At 45.0% G+C, this 20,166-nt stretch overlaps 1 protein-coding gene across 2 annotated transcripts in view; it reads left to right on the top strand.

The window, feature by feature from the left end:
• Positions 1-20,166, top strand: part of PAPPA2 (pappalysin 2) — a 249,137-nt gene that overhangs the window by 98,474 nt on the left and 130,497 nt on the right. For both annotated transcript variants that reach the window (XM_032463680.1, XM_006187282.3), the window contains exons 5-7: positions 11,080-11,373; positions 13,104-13,296; positions 17,387-17,508. In XM_032463680.1, the coding sequence (XP_032319571.1) occupies positions 11,080-11,373; positions 13,104-13,296; positions 17,387-17,508 (609 nt within the window). The remainder of the gene's footprint in view (positions 1-11,079; positions 11,374-13,103; positions 13,297-17,386; positions 17,509-20,166) is intronic.

The following is a 20,166-nucleotide window of genomic DNA, read 5'->3' as shown; positions in this document are numbered from 1 at the left end:
CATATTTCTTAATGTGCTTTTTAAGAAGTAGAAGACTAGACTGAACAGCTAAAATGTCTGGCCCAATATGAAATTCCTCATGTTCTTACTTATTTTTTCTTGTTTAGTCATAACTGATGGAACAGTGGAGCCCATGTTGACTTAAATCAGGTGTAGGGAATACAGACAGCTGGCATAACACGATAGAGGAAGATATGTAGGATTTTCTAAATAAAATCTTTTCAAGACTCGAGATAAGATTATCTGTGTCAACTTTCAAGACCCTGTCTTTTGAGGGTCAGCTGAATGACCTGGCAGATAAGTACACTAGTCTGAAAGTTTGAAGATTGAATCCAATTTCTGACTGCAGATGGCTTAAGTCACTATGTGGAAAGACCAAGGGAATCTATGGTCCTGCTTTGCTGTCATCATCATTTCTGATCTTTAGCATGATTTGGTACTTTCAATGCTGTGGTAATGCAGGGCAGAATCTTTTATAAGTAAACAAATGAATGAGACCCCCTTGAGTTCAGTGGTCTGAATATCTTTAACCTTAGTATATAGCCCTTAAACTGAAAACATATCTTCAAAGCCAAAAAAATTAAATGAGTGGTAAACTAGTTCTTTTATAAGCCATTGGTATCATACACATAATCATTTATTTCATTCATTCAAAGAAAAGCTGTTGCATCTGTTTTGTGGCAATATCAGGGACAGAATAATCAACAGGAGTTCACGGTAAAGGTTTGCACAGCATAAATGGGAGACAGACATGCAAGTATGCGCTTAAAATACTCAGTGATGCTGCCACACATGAGGTCAAGTAGGAACATGATGAGAAAGTGCCTGGTTGTGCTGAAAGCATCAGGGCAGAAGGGAAGAGTTCTCAGAGGGGCTGAGGCTTGAGGGGAGAGGTGAAAGATAAGCAGGGGTCGGCTTGGCAGACAATGAGAGGGCATTCCAGAGGGAAAGAAATGGTACATGCCAACGTTTAGACTGTTAAAAACTTAGACTTGCTTACAAGTGTAATGTAGTTGGAATGGCTAGAGCAGAGCTCTGCAAACTTATTTTTACATTCTTGCACCTCCTAAAAGACTTTTGAAAAACTCTGTACCCCTTCATAGGTTTCAAAAGCCACATCTAAATATTTAACTGTAAGTTTAAAGATTATAATTTCTGGCATATTAATTTAAATTATTGACATTTAAAAATACATTTTAAATCTATTCTTGTAAATGTATCCTCAGTAGCATAATAATTTGATACTCACCATCATTCATTAAAAAAATTCATGACCGTGCACTTTTTTCAACGTTGAGAAATTATTTATTGCTCGTCTTTTCTCTTTGAATTTGTGTTTCTGTTTAATTTCTTCTACAGAACTTTATACTAATGTAACACACACACATACATTTTTTCAGTCTTTAGTCACCTATATCTCTGCTAAAAAGTATTTTGAGTAAAACAATGCTTTTGTGACAATTTTTAATTAAATTTTTTATTTTGAGATAATTGTATGTTCATATGTAGTTGTAAGAAATAGTACAAAGAGATTCCACATACAGTTTACCCATTTTCCTCCCGTGGTAACGTCTTGCAAAAGCTGTAGTACAATATCCCAAACAGGATATTACCATTGATACTGATCACAGATTATAACGTGTTAGAATTTTCTTCTCAGTTGATATTAGCTTTTGAAATGATTACTTGTCCAAAATTGATCAAAACAATATTTTAAAATGTTGATTAATGACTAGTAAACAAAGTGGAAGATGCATATTTAATGAGATGAGAGCGACTTTTCTCCCCCAGATTAGTTAGTTCTTGTGTCAGTGGATGAAGAGTAATTACTGCTACAATGAGACAGGATTAAGCATTGGTTATATTACCTTTTTTTCTTTTACAGCTGTAAGTGCTGAGAAACTTTGTTCCCATAAATAAGTAGATGGGGGAAAAGCATTCCGTTTGACTGAGTGGATGGTGTTGCCCAGGTAGAGAATATGGAAAAGGGAGGAGCAAAAGGGGAGCCAACACAACCTGGATGTGTTGAATTTGGGGTCTCTACAAATTTGACCATGAAAGGGACCTCCACAGAAGCAGAGGGAGGAGCCGGACTTAGGAGTGTACCAGGCACCAAAGGAGAGAGGAGGCTGAGAGGGTCCCTTGTGGTCCACAAGCACAGCACCACTGCAGAGAGATGAACTGAGTGCCAGGACGTCGTGGGCAGGCTAGAGAGGGCCGTCTGTCACCCTCTGGCACAGAGGTTAGACACTCCACAGTGTCCCCCTAAGTGTTCTGGGGAACATCTGTGCTGCCCAGGAACATTCGAAGATCCTGATCAGACCACAAGCAACATGCCCCAAGCATGGGCCCGAGAACCACATGGGAGGGAACTTGAACCTGGCTCATAATGGGGATCTAGACATACAGGATCTTCAAAGGAGTCCAGATAATGTGATCCTTGTAGGGAAAAAAAAAAAAAGTCTTTGAATGATAGAGTGGGCTATGGCTTCTGATAGAGAGGAACAAAAGTATCTTGAGCAAGTCACCTCTCTGGGCCTTAGTGCCCTCACACATAGGGAATAACAAGCATGAGGAAGCGTCCCTGGCACATAGTAGGGCTCCTATAAATATCAGCTTCATTAGTTGTGGTAGCAGCAATAGAATCCCAAATACCATATGTCTGTGGCTGCCGATTCTGCACTCAGCCTCCCACCTCATCTCCTACCTAGAGATTTTTAGTGCCCTAGAAAGATGTTGGTTCCTTTATAAAGAAAAGAAAGGATGTTTTTAGGTGTCCAATTGCTTGCAGTGGTAAAGCAGCTTATAACAAGTCAAGGGAGTTCCCTTGTCAGTCACAGAAGGAAAGAATGAGTGATCATTGGCAGTTTGAGGGAGATGGGTGGCTGCCTGGTCGGGGTCTGGGGGTGTCACGGGGCCCCATGGACTTGGGGAGAAGAGCTACCACGTGGGTGACGCAGGTGTGGTAGATATCCAGGGGCAAGCAGAGCGATGGCTGCGTGGTCGGGGAGGGGGGGGATGCGGTAGCAATGAGCTCAGAGGTGAGACATCTCTTCCTCACCTAGGGCTTTTGTAGGGGGTCCCCCGGGACAAAGCTTGACTTCCTCCTAACCAGCCAGGGTGTGACGGCAATTGTGACGCATTTATGCACAATGTGGGTGAGACCTCAGGTGCTGAGAAACAGACATGATCTGACAAGTGGGAAATCTTTGATGATCTCAGCCCAGGCGTTTCTGCAGAGTGTGGGTGCAGGAACCAGAGTGGGAGAGGTGGCAGAGTCTGCGGGGCGTAAACCGTGGTGCGGCTCAGTGATGGACTGGAGCAGAGCAGATTTCTGCCCCTCCCCACTATGTCTTCTCCGCCCTAAGCCAAAGCAGAAGGATTCTGCCCCGAGATAAGGAAGTAAACAAGACGTGTGAACTGGGGCACACCATGTCCATATGAAGACTTACAGAATCATTAATGAGAAAGGCTACAGGACATGAACAAGATGAGGACTGTCCCTGGGAATTACCCACTGGCTGCTGCTGTAGGTTATTTAATTGTCAGAAAGTGGCATTCAACAAATGGGTTATTTTAGGTGCCTTGAAGTTTCAGAAGTAGTGAGCACACTTGGACATTGAAATTTTAGAACAGAATTGCCCTAGGATATGAACTACATGCCCTGAAATTGGGGTGCCCCAAAGACAGGTTTATGCATTTATAAGTAGGTGGAGTAAATGATCAGCTTTATATGTGATGACTTGAGAGATTGCCTCTCTTAAAACATGTCCTCGTAGTCACTGAACCCTTGGTGCCCAGAGCAGTACTTGACACTGCATAGGTGCTCAATAAATGCTGAATTAATAAATGAATTAAAGGGAATATCTTTCCCATTCATACTCTGTAGTGCCTAACATTCTAGCATAAAGGTGTGTGTGTGTGTGTGTGTGTGTGTGTGTGTGAAGCACCACCCTCATCCAGAAGCAAGAAAAGGATTACATCATAGGTATCCAAGGCCTGGTAACATCTTCAGTTTTCATTAATCAAATTACTTCCCTCCCATGATATGGGAGTGGTCAGAAAGCCCGGAGTGCTTGACAGTTGTGGGTAAGAGTGGCTGAAAGGGTATAAAAGGAGACAAAAAATGACATCTGACTTTGCAAAGTCTTTACCCTCTACACATTCTTCTCTTGGTTCAGTCTTGCCCAGAACAAGGATTTCTTTCTCATGAGACCACAGGCTGTAAAACTAAGAAGCCAATACAAGATTTGAAGATGAACGGTTCCTGGGCTGGTTCTGTTAAAAGTGTGCTGCATCTCTGATAAACGCTTGTGACTTTCATTTTTTTTTACTCTTTTCTATTTCTTTCTCTCCCTTTGTCTATCAGCCCACCTCTGCCACTTTCTTCCCTTGCCCTGCCCCGAAGTGCTCCTTCCTCAGACCCCCACGTACACTTTGAGAGCTTTGTCCTTTCATCATGGAGAGTGTATTTTGGGAGTGTGTTTCAGCCAGGAACTGGAAGTATTTATGAAGGCACCTGCAGACCAGCTCTCAACCTCCTTGTTTTATGGGCATATAACATTCAGCCCTAAACGTTTTACAGAACTGTTTTAAAGTCATTTCTACTCATGTCCTTTCCTTAAACTGCCTGAGTTTTTTGTTTTTTTTTTTAATTAGATGTGACTTTGGGGATCATTCTCCTTGCCATGTGCCACTCCAGCGGTCTTGTGCCGAAGCTGGGAAAAGCCAGCTGAAACTTGAGAATAAGCATCACTTTGGGAGCTTGGCTGTCTGTTACTGAGATTTCATCTTCTAATCAGCGACTTCTCTCTCTTCTCTTTTCCGGCACCACCCCTTGGACCACACAGCAACCCTGTCTTACTGTTTTAGTCTGTGTCTTATAATCAAAGCTGAAAGGTCTTCTAGGAAGGCATTTGTTCTCTCCGCCAGTCCGTTAAACAACAGCTGTGCCACACATGGCCACCAGTTGCTAAATCCAGGGAGCCCCATTCACATTGTGTTCTATGCACAAGTTAGTGTTATTGGCACGTATTGAGTTGAAGTTCCAGTACGCATATTCAGGGATGCAAGAAATGTAACTTTTGTTTATTCTTCTCTAATTGAACTTAATTTCTATTTTGAGCCCCTATGTTGCTGGGTAGTAGAAATTTATTCTTAAACAATTGAGTTTCTTTTGCCTGGGGCTGTATCTAACTGTACAGATGGTTTCTAAATGCTAAGACAATAGAGGGGAGGATGCATTTGGTCTTTAGTCATCAGGTGATGCTGGTCACCTGAGATAACCCTTGTTCCCTTCACAGAGTCTTCCACCTTCAGGGATTCTCTGGAAGGCTGTCACCCTTTCCTCTTAGCCTGAATGGTCAGCCCTTTTCTTCAGAACTAGGCACCTTAGAAATCCATCACTGGAATGAGGCATGTTGCCCCCTTCCCAGTTGTCAGATCACATGCACCTAGTTTGAATCTTTATCCCTTTACTGGGGGTCTCAAATAATGGAGTAGAGTCCATTCTATCTGGACCCACCACCAACTGTATATTCCCATTGTTTCCTTTTTGGCTCTTTTATCTTCCTCCAGCTTAGGAGAATCTTTTCTAGGCTAAGATGTGGTGGTGGTATTGGTAACATGAGGCAAGGATTCCTGTTCTCCATTTATCCATCACTCTGGCTAAACCGTGGAGTCCTCTCAGGACCCCAGTGGCATGGGCTTTGGAAACCTCACAGCCAGAAAAGGACTTCTTTCCTTGCTTTTCATTCTGTCATATACCTCCTAGTAAGGTAATAAATAAACACAGGAAAGTCTGGCTATAGAGTAAGCAAGGAAACACTTGGGTGAAATGTTAGTATTTCCAAAATGTCGCCCCTCAGTCCACACTAATGCTCCAGCATTTCCCCTGAGTAAGTGCTCCCGGTCTGGTCATCAGCCCCTAGGAAGCCTTGTAGGACAGGTGTTGGGGAGTGAATGAGAGTAGAGAGAGTCTGATAGGGTCTCAGAGTGAAGACTGAGGGGCCAAGGTATGGCTGGAAAACCTATAGTGGCATATCTTTCTACTTTCTGTTTCAATGTGGCAGGTGAGAGCAGAGAACACAAAGGAAGGGATTCCACTGTAGAAGAGGAAATCCCATCCCTCCCATTCTACTGCCATAGTTTATCCCTCAACTATGTTTCAGTGTTGTCCTCCCAGATTATGAAGAAACAAACATGGACAGTGGTTTTGAATATAGGAAATGATCATTATATTCTCTATAACTAGAGAAGTGGGAAGGAAGAGATTACTGACACGATAGAAAAAGCTGTCTTGTATACATCTGACCTTACAGCAAGATCTATGAAGAATTAAGCTTATAGTCCAAATCCATTACGATTTCCTCTCTTCCAACAATCACTAATTTGAGGCTACTGCAAATAATTTTTGAATGCCAGTGTGTTGTCTAGGAAGAGAATGGACACTGGTCTGTTTGCAACTCTGTCCAATTCATTTCCATCTTCTGGGTACCTGTGGGTCTCAAGAGAAGAATAACATGGAAACAAAGCATGAGCAGCTTGGGAGCAAATCAGAGCTCCTCATGTGAGGGTGTTTGTCTACCTTGGCCGGTGATGTCTGGTTTCACTCTTGGAGGTCTGCCCTGTTTGTGGTCAGACTCTGGCTTCCATCCTCTTGTTGAGTGAAGATGGTTAGGTGGGAGCCAGTGAGTGGTGTGGACAAATAAGCGTGGGTGGCCAGGCTGCCTTATGTAATGATAGTAATATTGACAAATGATCTGATGCACATGTTGAGTTACTTTGTCCTAGGAAATAAGCTAAATGCTTATTTATCTACTACTTTGATCTTCATAACAACCCTATGAGGGAGGAACTCTTCTTATTACCATTGAACAGATCAGGAAATAGTCTTGAGCACTTTAAAGGAATGTCTCCCCTAATAAGGATCAATACCTTTCCAGTGAGTGTGCGCAGCCAAAGAAGGGGCCCCGCTCCCTCCAGAGGCCGCCTGGTGTGAGAGAGGCTCCTGTGCAGTGGTGTGAGGACCCACCTGTGACCACTCGCAGGCTGACCCACGCTGCTGGTAATGGAAATGGAGGCGAGCATGGGGCGTAGGTGTCCACTTCAGAAGATGACGATGGTTTGTTTGAATATTCATGTGAAATGGTCCTGGAAAGCAGCATTTTGTATTATCTTTTCCTTATTTCTATTGAGTTTCTCCTGGAAAAGCATTGCTCATTTCCCTGAAAGGGTGGGACTCAGTAGCTCCTCAGCCTCTTGCTGGTCAGACTCAAATGGCAGAGAGGGCAGAAAGGAGCTTCCACTCTGGGGACTCAGTTTTTCACTTACTGTGTGTCACGTCTTGTTCCTTCTTAATGGAAAAACGTTCTCACCTTCCTCTTTTTAGATTTTGGGCAACATTTCTCTTCTGGAGGAAAGATTTTGAATCTTTATGCCTCACTCAGGCTTTGGCATGAGTACCTATGTATGTGTGTGTGTGTGTGTGTGTGTGTGTGTGTGATTTTTTATCAAAATGTGAAAGGACTTTTATAAACTAAACCATGAAATAAATGAATGTCTTTCTTACCCATATGGGTGTATCAGGGTGTATGTCTCTGATTGATTAAAACTCGCTCCCCTAACGATTTAGCCAGTTTGATTTGGTTGGAATAGAGGGAGTGAGAGCAGCGTGGGACCCCTGTGCACAGGAAAGAGGAGGGAGGGTGGGAAGGGTGTAAGGATGAACAGGTAGGGCATCTGGATCCCTTGACCGTCAGTAGCGGATCCGGGAGTAGGATGTCTGTGTCTGCTCGTTCCTAGACTTTTGCCTTCACCTCAGGCTGCTGAGAAGTGGGAGTCTAGGAACACAACTCACCGAGCCCAGGTGGTGACAGTCCATGACACAGGTTCCTTCACGCGCCATTTATGATGGTCTCACACAGCCCTGCGTGCTAACTCTTAGAGGCGCAGGGTAAGAAGAGGAAGGAGTCTGAGCCATAAACCTGAGGAGCCCCTCCCTTCCAGATGAAGAGATCCAGTGGAAGGTTAGAGAGCAGGGCCATTGCCACACAGCTAGTTAGGATCAGGACCGTATTTCAAATTCCTTAAGTTCTAGTCCATAGCGTTGAGGTCAAGTGGAAAGAATTATTATGAGAGGTCCAGGGTCTTGGACTTTTTCCTTAACATATGTCACTGTCCACAGCACTTACCCCTACATTAGAATATGCACTGTTCTCTACAATGCACGTAGAGTAACTAAACTCATTACCACGTGTTCCATACAGATGATTTGGGGCCAGAAGTATCATCTCTCGGGAATCAAAAATATAATTGTCAGTGAGTGTGTTCAAAGGCTTATGCTTTTCATTAAAATGTAAGTGCTGTCTGGTTAAATCTACATTCGCCTGTTTGGGGAGTGAGTGTTAAGGGTGCTGAGAAGGAGAACCCTGGCCAACTGTCTTGGGTGTGGAGGAGATTTGCTGGGAATGTTGAGGATTTGCATTTCTACATTTCTTCCTCCACTTATAAATAACCAGGCTTATTGAAAGGAGACTGTGAATCTGTGAATCTTTGTAGATTTTGAAAAAAAAAAATCTCATTTGGCGTTGAAGCAGAGACTTTTAGAGGTTGAGATGCCCACTCGTGTCATGACCACCCATATATCCACTTTGAGTGGCCCCGGGGCCACACTGCCACCCCACACGGTCTTTCAGACGTGCTCCTCCTTCCAGGTGCCTTATTTCTGTTCGGCTCTAATTCATTTCTCTATTGCTGGTGGAGATTCCAAGACGACTTGGCCTGGGCTGACCGTAGAATGAGGAGCTGTTTGATATTTACTCAGAGGCAGGAAATATGGATAGGAAATAACTATTGACTGGGAAATGTTTTGGTCTTTGGTAGTGTTTCCTGAATTGTGCTTCAAGTAATGCAGCATTCCAGATGTCAAAAACTATTCTACCCCAAATAGGTTCTGTGCTCAAATGTTTGGAGAACAAAGGGTTAAACAAAATTGCTGCAGGACTTTTCAGGGCCTTGAGCTTAAGGGTTCTCAGGTACAATGTGAATCTTCTGGAGGAGGCTATATGGCATGCTACATTTTTCTCAAGCATATTTAACCACTGATACTACTTGGGTTTTTTTGTTGTTGTTGTTTGTTTTGTTTTGTTTTGTTTTTGTTTTTTGCAAAGTATCAGCTGGGACCAGAGTTTATAAACACAAGTTGGGAAAAACCACTCAGCATACTTAAAATTTATAGGCACATTGTAGCCTTTCAAAGTTGGATTTCTGGCAAATTGGTGTAGGCAATTTAGAGAGAACAGAAAAGTGTTCCCTTAGAGTCTTCATCGATGTGAAGGTCGGTATTGCTGTTGGAGAACTGAGACCATAATGGTGAACTTTGATGATGATGATTACTGCAACTGGACATGTAAGCCCAAAAGGGTAGGCATCTCAAAAAGTGGAAATACTGCATCTCACCATGTTTATTCAAATACTGGGCAACCTAGATGTGATTGAAATAGATCTGGTTTCAAATTACTTTCTAGTTTTATGTTGACATAATAATGATGCACAGATGAGTGAAATATACAGAAAATGTTTTTATAAAAGGTAAAACAAAGATAAAGTCGGAGAATAAGAGTTTTTTTTTTTCTGGAAGTCATAGAAGTGATAAACAAAGAAGATGAGGTCTAGCTTTGTTTTAGATGGGAAAGTGGACAGTGTATCTCAGAACAAGTCTGAGCATGGCTTGGTTAATGTCTGAGTAGACTGGGAGAAACCAGAACTTGGATTTAGAAAATGCCCTTTGCAGTAAGGTATTCATTAAAAAGGCAGACTGAGCTGCTCATTACAGAGACCAGTGGACGGGGCACCAGATACCCTGGTGATTGTGTCCTGCCCTTGAAACCAAGTACGTACTTGTCTATAGGGCACTGTATAGAGATGAGGGGTGAGACCTAGTCCCTGCAGTATGATGCAGTAAAAGAAAGGTGGGGCTATTCTTCTGGAGCACTGACATAGGAAGAGCTTCGGTAGCAGAATGAAGCAAAAATTGGGAACTAGAATCAGATGTGGGACACAAGGGCGGGGTCAGCCTGGAAACACAGCTAGGGTGACTCTGGACCCCAGAGGATTGGTTCAGAGCTCTTGGCATTCCCTGTTCCAGGTCCTAGACATGAGGGTGGGACTGAACCTGACAAGTTTTATGAGTGAAGAAAGAAAGCTTTCCAGGGATAGAGGAGAGAGGCAGGGATTGGGGAACTAGACAGAAGTGGGGACCCTCAGAGATCCTTAGTCTTTTCCTTTGTGATAGCATATAGTGATACCACTAGGTTTTTCACTGAAGCCCAGATATAGTGCAGGGAACTCTGAAACACCTCCCTTGGTGTCCTCAGGGTGATTCGGGAGGAGGGAGGGTGGCACATAGTCCTGTAGTGCCTGTGACTTTGGGAATTCCATGGTAGTTCAGTTGGACTTTTGTCTCAATGGTTGTTAGCTCCTTGAGAGTAGGGGTCATAAAATCAGAAGCAGCATATGCAGCTGTCTTTTACTAAACTCCCATAATGTGCCAAATGCTTAAAAAAGGAAGTAAGTGTTATCATCGCTTTATAGACAACAAAACTGAGCTTCTGGACGGTCAGATAGCTGTTCAAGTTCTGAGAACCCCATGTGCTTTCACTTAGACCAATGGCACTCAACATGAGAAGTTTTAAAAAATACTGAGGCGTGTACCCAATCCTCAAGTACCTGGATTCCCTTCACTGGGGTTGGCATTCGGACATCTGTATTTTTCAACACCACTAGGTGATTTTTAATGTGCATCCAGGGCTGAGAATCCTGGCCCTCCGTTGTGTCGTCTTGTCTGTGCTGTTGTCTCCGGCACCTAGATCTACGTTCACCCGCGACAAAAGTTAAAGACATGTTTATTGGTTAGTTCAAAAGGTGTTTGTGGCCAGAGGGAAGAGCAGGGACTGAACGCCACTGGAAGTGATATAGTGCCCCCTTAGAGGCTGGAACTGAACACTTAATGTTTATCAGAACACAAGGGGTGGCTGTTCCTTACATGCTTAGAGATGCTTTGCAAACCTTCCATTGCAGGTGGTGTTGTCCTCAACCCAGCCTATTATGGCATGCCTGGCCACACCAACATCATGATCCATGAGGTGGGGCATGTCCTGGGACTCTACCATGTCTTCAAAGGGGTCAGTGAAAGAGAATCCTGCGATGACCCCTGCAGGGAGACAGTGCCGTCCATGGATACAGGAGACCTCTGTGCCGACACTGCCCCCACTCCCAAGAGTAAGCTGTGCCAGGATCCAGAGCCCACCAATGACACCTGTGGCTTCACCCACTTCCCAGGGGCTCCATTCAGCAACTACATGAGTTATACAGGTATCACTACAGTCTTGATGTGTTTGGTTTTTTTTATTAAGATGACAGGGGAGCCCTTTGGGGCTGGGAGGGTGGAGGTATGGGGATCAGAGAGGATTATCACGCAGTCAGTCATGCCAGAGAGTTGAAATGTAATTATTAAGACATACCCTCTTTTTTCAAGCCTTTGAAGAACTTATAGAAATATTAAGATATTAGGGGTCTCTTTGACTAGATTCTCCTCCACTAAAAATTAAAAGAAAAACACACTTCCATCTTGGAGAGTTAAAAGGAGGGACAAAGCCAAAAGCTCTCTTGAGATCCCTTTGACCTCTAGAACTTGGTTATTTTGGTTCTTTCCCACATTCTTGGGAATTTACTCTAAGGAGAGTCCAAAAGTGGTGGAGAAAGAGGTTTCTGGGTCAAGGTGGCTGTTTGTACTGTTTTTGAAGTTAGTCAAGAAGATGACCCTGGTTAATTTTAAACTGAGTTCCTTTTACTTTCATGTCATTTTTTAAAGTATCAGATTCTCTTCTTCCAGTATCAGCCAAGGGTTGATTCTTAACTTGCCTACAAAAAAAAAAAAAAAAGTGGTGCCATTTTATTTAAAAAAAAAAAAATGGTGCTTTCCTGGCCCTGGGAACAACTACATCGTCTGGTTTCTTTGTCGTGGATTTGCTTCTTCTTTGTCCTCTCACGCCTTCCCTGTTTCTATCAAAAAGTAATCATAGTCATTGTCTCCTGATAATAGACTTCAATTTATTCCTAAAATTAAGGACTTCTTCGATCTGATGACTTCTTTCCGTGGTAAAAGAAGGAGGTAATTTTTCTATAAAGTCCAGGGGCTTGTTTGGTGATAAATTCTGGAACTAGCCAACAAAGACAAAAAAGCGATAAACAACAAGACCCTCGCCGGTCCTTTGAAGGGAGGAAAGAGCGGGGAGCTGTCCTGTCGGCGACCCACCAGAGGTTTCCCATCTAAGGCTCAGGTTGGTGCAGGATTCCGGTGCCTCAGATTCATCAGGACCGGCGTGCCTGTGTCCCCCAGGAAGCACGCAGCGGGCCGTCGCCAGAGCAGGGGACTAGGCAGGGGGCCGCAGAGGGGACGTCTAAGAAGCAGAGGGAGTGCTTTGTGCACTTTTATGGGAAAAGGCCTCAAAACTAAGATACCTCCTGTTCTAACCCTGTGGATAGTGTGCCTGACAGGGAGTTTTGCCAGCCCCAAAGGGAAGTTGGGGACCTCCATCCCCAGTCCTGCTGCCTCCTTGACTTTTTGGCTCTCTCATCTCATGAGCATTTCCGCTGAATGCTCACTAATGGTGGCCAAAGTCGCAGAGCATGAAGCAGGTGCCTGCAGTTCCGCAAGTGTTTGTGAATCGAAAGGCCGTGTGCTGAAACACTGCCATCTTGTGGTTTCCTGAATAAGCAGTGTCAGCTCAGAGCAACCCGGCACCCCAGGGCGCAAGCCTCACTCGGGTCCAACATCGAGGTAAACATCAAACCCAAGTTGCTTTGGAGATAAGCAAGTGTTCTCTGCCTCCTCTTTCCCGCTTCCAGCCTAGATGCTTTCTGGACCTGGGTACCTTTATTCATTTGACAAGTGTTTATGGAGCCAGTTAAGTAAGAGCGAGATGTTGTGTTAGGTGCTGGTGACTTAGGCACGAACAAAGCAAAATCTGTCCCTGCCTTGGTGAGTGGACTTTACCGGTTAAAACCTCCATCTCTCCTGTTCCCTTTTTTTGTCTCCGCAGATGATGACTGCACTGACAGCTTCACCCCCAACCAGGTGGCCCGAATGCACTGCTACTTGGACCTCGTGTATCAGCAGTGGAGTCAAAGCCGGAAGCCCACCCCCATCCCCCTCCCGCCCATGGTCATCGGGCAGACCCCCAAGTCCCTCACTATCCACTGGCTACCCCCGATTAGCGGAGTTGTGTATGACAGGTGAGAGGGGCGCTGGCCCTGGGTGAGTGGGGGTCTTCCCCAGTGGCATTTCTTATCAACAAGGGGAAGGATGTGAAGTCAGGGCAACGCCAGTCTGGAGCTGCGCACTTGAGCACCGCTGCTCAGGACTGCGCCCGCCAGACCGCTCAGCGCTCATCCCCTTGGCAGAGCTCCTGGGGCTCCTGTGTCGGCCGGTGGTGCATCGTGTGTGCCCGCTCCTTGGCGAGGGCCATGTCTGGTGTCTCCTTCTGTCACGTCTGGTGGGCTTCCAGGAGCTGTGAAGAGGTTGACACATGTGATACAAATGACCTGACAAAACTGAGGTGGCCCTTGTCACCCATCTAGGCCTTTGTGTAAGGGTAGAACAGGTGTATAAAGACTCACTACTTGCACGGTGGTGTCCGGAGGAGGGGAGGTGAGGTGTGTTCCTCCAGGCAGTTCTGGGGGGTGGGTGGGTGGCCGGCTACTCACTGCCACAAGCTGTGTGTCAGGGCTTAACTGGCTCGTGGGGGCGCTCCGAGTGCCTTCCCTGCCTCCTGCTGTACCCCGTGCCTGCCCCACTTACACCTACTGTCTTATGGAATTGTCATCAGCTGTTCATTTTCCTAACTGCCCCACTCACCTGGCAGCTCCTTGGGGGCAGGACTGTGTTTTGTGCCTTTGTCTCTTGGTCGCCACAACAAACACCTAATACACAGATAGATGTTGACTCACAGAGGGAGCTAATGGCGCTCAAACGGCTTTGTGGGACTGCGGGGGCTAAGTGCCGTCATGCACTCAGCATACACTCAGAAAGGAGCGCGGCCAGGAGGTGTGGGGGTCGTTGGTTTTATGCGCTTGGTAACTTCACATGCTAACAAGTGGGAGCATTTTCCAGCGACTTTGGGGAAGGGGCTGGGAATTCCCAGAAGCTGGGCCATCATCACTCACCCTTTGACCTTTCATGGTCAGCCTTGAAACTGTCCTGGCACCTATGGGAGTGCCATTCAGCATGCTATTGTATTTCAATGAGTGTATATTGAAGCTCAAGGTCTACAGGGAGTTGAATCTTCCACCATCTTGGTGCTACTTGCTGTGTCATTCTTTCAGTGGTTGTGCCCTGCCCCCTTCCCTCCTGTCTCACTTGCCCTGAGCCCAAGCCTTGCTATCTAAGTGAGAAATCCAAGGCAGAGAGAAGCATATGGTGGCTAGCCCAAAACCCCACGGCTAGAGTAGAGGGGAGTTGTGGGCATCCCCTGGAATTTCAGAAATGGGGGATATGGAATTGGTTATTTCCTTGAATTTAGAGCTTTCTCATTTAGCAGGTAGACAGCCCCTCTTCCATGTGTCACACTTCCCTCCTGGGTGTCAGGTCCCAGCTAAGGAGCTGAACGTCCCTGAAGCAAGATTCCGTGCACTCCAGCTCTGCTGAAAGCCTGGGAGAGAGGACAGGGAGAGACAGCGGGGATGGGAGGAAGCAGGCGAATCATTTTTCAAAGCGACCTTCCCAGCCTTCTGGGGTCTTGCTCCCCGTCCTTGATACTTTGGTGTATATTTAATGCATGACGTCACTTGGACCCTGCAGTCCAACAAAGCGGTTTAGAACATCACCAGCTCCCATCATCTCACTGGCTCCCTCCGTGAGCCAGCATATATCTATGTGATGTGAGTAAGAATCCTCTTCCTGAAAGTCTGACCTTGTGCATCTTGGGTTGCTCTGGCTGAACAGTAGGTCCTCTGTGGGCATGTGCAAACCCGTGTTTTACATCAGTTTATGTAACACGTGTAAACAATTTAATCTTTCAATTCTCTCTCTGGTACAAACGTTACGATAAAGCAGACATCAGCGCTGGCTTGCTGCGAGTCTGTTGGCAGAAAAGGCTGCAGTTGGCTTCCTTTTCTCAGCGAGGTGGGCTACAGGGCTGAGGCCTCCCGACACGTGCGTCGGGGAGACTCACGTCACATACCCAGCGATTTGTGTCACGCCTGGAGTTGTGTTTACTCCTCCCCAGTAGGTGTTTGGAATCCTTATGTCAGAGAGCAGCCCAACCACGCACTCAGCAGCAGCCCCGGAAGAGCCAAGTGCATCAGGGAAATGTGGTTTGGAGTTGTGTCCACACCAGAAGTTGAGTGCTGCCTGGAGTCAGAGGTTGGAGTTAACGACACCTTTTCATTGCCAAAGTCCTGGACCCTTGCTGGTGTTTGGGAACTTGCTCAGAAGAATTAAGAGACTTGTTGTGACTTTAGGCAATTTCCTTAATCTCTCTGAGCCGGAGTGTCCTCATTTGTAAACAGGCTTCTTACGGGGATTAGGAAATAATTTATGAAAAGCACCTACTGGAGCCATGCCAGCTATATAGAGTGCTTAATAGATAGGAGCTGGGAGCATGATTATTAGCAATGCTGTTTTTCCATTATATTGCAAGATTTGGCTTTTCTCCCCCAGCCTGTTGAGAGACCTTGATTTGATGCCTCTGTTTTCAGATGTATAGTTCACAGTTGGGCTTCTACAAGCTGGTAGGTATAAAATAAGCCACAAGTATATATTTACAACATGGGGAATATAGTCAATATTTTATAATAATTATACATAGAGTATCACCTTTAAAAGTGATTTCTATATCATATACATGTGACTTACGTAATATTGTACAGCATGTATACTTAAATAAATTAAGAAGAAAGAGTAAGTATCCGAGACTGGCCCCATCAAGTGATTTCCCCTGGTTACTTAGCTGTTGTTGTCTTTACCTCCTCAAGATATGGTGCTTGAAGAGCTGTTTTTTTAATTGATGTGTAGAAGTGTCTTTGATTTACAATATAAGTTTCAGGTGTACAGCAAAGCGATTCAGTTCTACATGTACACACTTATGTATATATTTTTTCAGATTCTTTTCCATTACAGCTCATTATAAGAAAGTGAATATAGTTCCCTGTGCTATACAGTTGGTCCCTGTTGTTTATTTACTTTATATACAGTAATGTGTGTATCTGTTAATCCCAAACTCGGAAGCTATCCCTCCCCTCTTTTGCTCCCTGGAAACTGCAGTTTGTTTTCTATGCCCATGAGTCTGTTTTGAAGAGCTCTTTATGGACGTAGTAATAGTCTCAGGGATGCCCATACGGTAAGGTCTCACAGAGGAGCTGCTGAGGCCAGTCCCTGTCCTAACTGCTGGACCTAGAAAGAATAGAGCTTGGTGTGGACCTGCTCACAGGCAAAGGGGAAGGAAAGGGAATGGGAATTCTCAGCACCACAGATCAGTGCCCCAAGACAGGAGCCAGAAAGTGCAGTGGGGGCCCAGTGGGGAGAGTGCTGGCCCTTCAAAGCAGTCAGACTAAGTGCCACTGCAAAGGTTACATTGGCTTGGGTTTTGAAGAATGAGTAGGAGCTTGCTAAACAGAGAAACTTGGAAAGGCTGTTTAGCAGGAGAGAGAATAGCATGTTTCACGGAGCTGTGAAGTATAGGATGTTTTTGTGAAATGGTGATTATTTCTTGTGATGAGGATGTAAAATAAAATTCATGAAGGAACTGAAGTAGGTAAGACTGGAGCTGTCTTCTGAAGCACCTTGAATCATGGTGAGAAATTTAGATATATCTCTATAGATGATGGAGAGCCAAGGGGTGTGACATTTCATATGGCTTTTATGTGTGTGATTAAAAGTAGAGAATCTACAACATAAGAACACATATAGTTAATAAGTTTACTGTGAAAGCTGTTGTCTGTTTTAGTTGGGGGAAGGCAAGGAGGCTTTGGATAACTTATTGAGAGTCAGTGTAAAAGGAATTTTATGTTGAAAGATTCAGATTGTAATTATTCTGTGTTGACTGTTCCTAGGATGGAAGCCCTCTTTCATCTCCACAGGCCTCCTTTATGACTTAGTTAAATTCTTCTGCTTCATAACCTTGAGATTTTTATGTCACTATGAATTTTGCAAAGATGAGGTCTGTACAAGAAGGACATGAGTCTAGAAGCTATTGTGTTCCCAGTTACCCCCTAGGGCCTCACTACCCATGGCCACTCCCCTGCCCCCAAAGGTCTTCTGAATTTAGTTATCCCAGTTCATCTGATCTCTTCTCCCCATCTCTCCCCCCACCCACTGTTTTCCCAGGGTCCCGGGCAGCGTGTGTGGCGCCTGCACTGAAGACGGGACGTTCCGTCAGTACGTGCACACGGCTTCTTCCCGGCGCGTGTGCGACTCCTCGGGCTACTGGACTCCGGAGGAGGCTGTGGGTAAAGGACCATGGCATTTTCACTTACACCTTGGTGGCCACTGAGAGTAGGGGTGGATGTAAAGGGAGGAGCGGGGGCGTGGTGACAAAAAGGTACTGTGTGTGTGTGTGCGCGCGCGCCTGTGTGTGCGTGCATGTGCGAGTGTGTGTGTGTAATTTGCTGGGTATCTCCAGGGGTCTGGGAATGACTCTGCCTTTGTGTGGATGTCCCACGTGTGCTTCACGTGGTGGCCAGTGGCTGTGGTGAAGCGGAGGTCAGCACAGAGGACAGGCTGGGGACTTCAGGGTGAGACGGCTCGGGCGTGTCGCGTGACGCGTGCCTCCCAGTCCGTGGAGCAGCTTTGCCATATGACAACGTAAGCGGATCTCCTACTCCCCTGTGTCAGGAGGGTAATAGAGAACACATTGCAGGGAACAGTCACACACACTGACCGAGCCAGTCTGGGTGGGGGTGGGGGTGAGGTGGACTAGGTGTTCCAAACTAATCGTTCTCTGTTTTATGAGCCCATTAATCACTGGTACTGGTTGTGCTTTGGATGTGATCTGAGCTCGGCTTTGGAAGGGGGAAGATGTTTTTAGCTGTCCCCTCTCCAGTCCCTCCCCCGACTTTCTCAGTTGCACAGTCACTCACATATGTGTATCATTCCCTTTAAGACAAATTAGAGCAGGAGTGTTGTTCCAATCCAAGTCCAGAAAATGCTGTTGACATGGAGTTTCAGCATCTTTGGGTGAATGGCTTGACCTCTTCCATCGTCCCCATCTTCAGTGCTTACCCAGTCATCATCCTTTTCTTTTTCTTATATTACTTAAGATCCTGAAAGCTACTCAGAAAGATGTGTTGGACACAGTCCTATTTGAGTTAGTTTGCAGTCTTGACTCTGACCGAAAAGAAGGAGAACATTGGTCTAAGAGTCTGGTGTCTCCTTGGGCTCCCAGTTACTCAAATGACAGGAGCCTTAAGGAGGAGGAGGGAGACAATGGACTCGATTGATTATATAGGACTTTTTTCAAATGAGTTTTCAGGGAAGAATGGAAAGTGACTATAAAATTTACACTGGCCCTGTGTAGGACTTGTTTAAAGATTGGCATTTCATGAAAGGCCATTTTTGTGGCCAACAGTTTGTCCCGTGCTAGGGTTTGAATGCCTGTTTGACTCTCTGGCCCTGCACTTTTTTTCACTTTGATTATTGGAAAAATTAAAAGTTATCTGGTAGAGGTGAAAGGAGTTACAAGTTCTGGACAATTAGAAGACACTTGTATTGTGTCTCCAAGCAAACCAAATCCACTTTCCAGGGCTCCACTTCATATTTTAACAGGAGATCATAATAAAAACTTCCTGACAGACAACGCTGCTGTTGAGCTGGCTTCCAGGTGCCTTTACTCAGCTAATATCCAGGGATGACTGTTGGCAAATACTGCTAGGAAATACTGGTCTTCCTTTGCTTTGAACATGTGAAGAATCAACTCATATTTTAAATGTGCACAATGAAAGGAACTGACTTCCCAGCGGAACATGTACAAACACATATATTTACAGATATGATCCAGATGTATTTAATGACACTTTGTGGACGTGTATTGACCACCAGCTACATCCTGAATGCTGTGAGGAGTAGAAAATTGAACCAGACATATTTGCTGCTAAATCTCATTTTCTTGGAGAGACCTTGCCTGGCGCCATGATCTGAAATAGCCCCCAGCCTCACTCCATCATTCTCTAGTCTCTTATTGGCCTTTATTTTTGTTCAGAGATGACATTACCACTTGGAATTATTTATACTTATGGATCTTTATCTATTTATTGTTGTACCTGTCACCCCATGGTAAGGTATGTGAGGGCAAGACCTCTCTCTTGTTCACTGCTGTATCTCCAACACCTAGATTAGTGCTAGGTGTAAAAGAGGTACATAGTCAATTTTTGTTGAATTAATGAGTGAGTGGATCCACAATATAGGGAAAAAACAATAGGGACCATAAGATGTAACACACGCACACAGACACACAACACCTTTGAACTCATTTCCTCTGGACTTTGAAACATTATTTTCCAGAACTTGAAGGGCAAAATCATTCCTGTTTTGCAGATGTCATTTGCAGACGTTTCTATGGAACATTGTAAAGCCCTTCTGCACTAACCCAGGAAGGCAGGGGTTAAATAGTGCTTATTTTATAAATGAGGAAATCGAGGCTTAGAAAGACCCGCCACCGTGGCACAGCTAGTGCTCAGTACCGATTAGAGCCTAACTCCTGCTTCCTAATTTAGCAGTTTCAATTCCCCTCATGTGATAGAAAAGAAAACCACCTTGTATAGATTATTTCCACAGAGCTGACCTTAATACGTTTGTGATATTTGATTTTTCACCATATATTTGTGCTTGGCTGCTGAATCTCCCTTTAATTTTTTTTTCCCCACTCGAGGAAAGTGTTTCTACTTCCTGCCTGCAGTTTCCTCCACGTGGTGATCTGCCTGCTTACACATACCTGAACTAAAAGGGAAGTTTCACTGTCTGGTTTTAAGGTTTGGCCAGCAGTCCATTGGCAGGACGGCTAAGGTGTGATCTTAGGGAATCAAAGAAGTTTTGTGAAGAGCCTAAACAGGATGCCACGAGGCTGCAACAAACACTGGCCTTAATCACAAATAAAACAGGGCTTCAGAGCA

This window comes from Camelus ferus, chromosome 21 (assembly GCF_009834535.1).
Source record: "Camelus ferus isolate YT-003-E chromosome 21, BCGSAC_Cfer_1.0, whole genome shotgun sequence".
NCBI classification, from domain to species: Eukaryota; Metazoa; Chordata; class Mammalia; order Artiodactyla; family Camelidae; genus Camelus; species Camelus ferus.
Note: the sequence above shows the minus strand (reverse complement) of the source record. Positions and strands in the feature narration are given on the sequence as shown.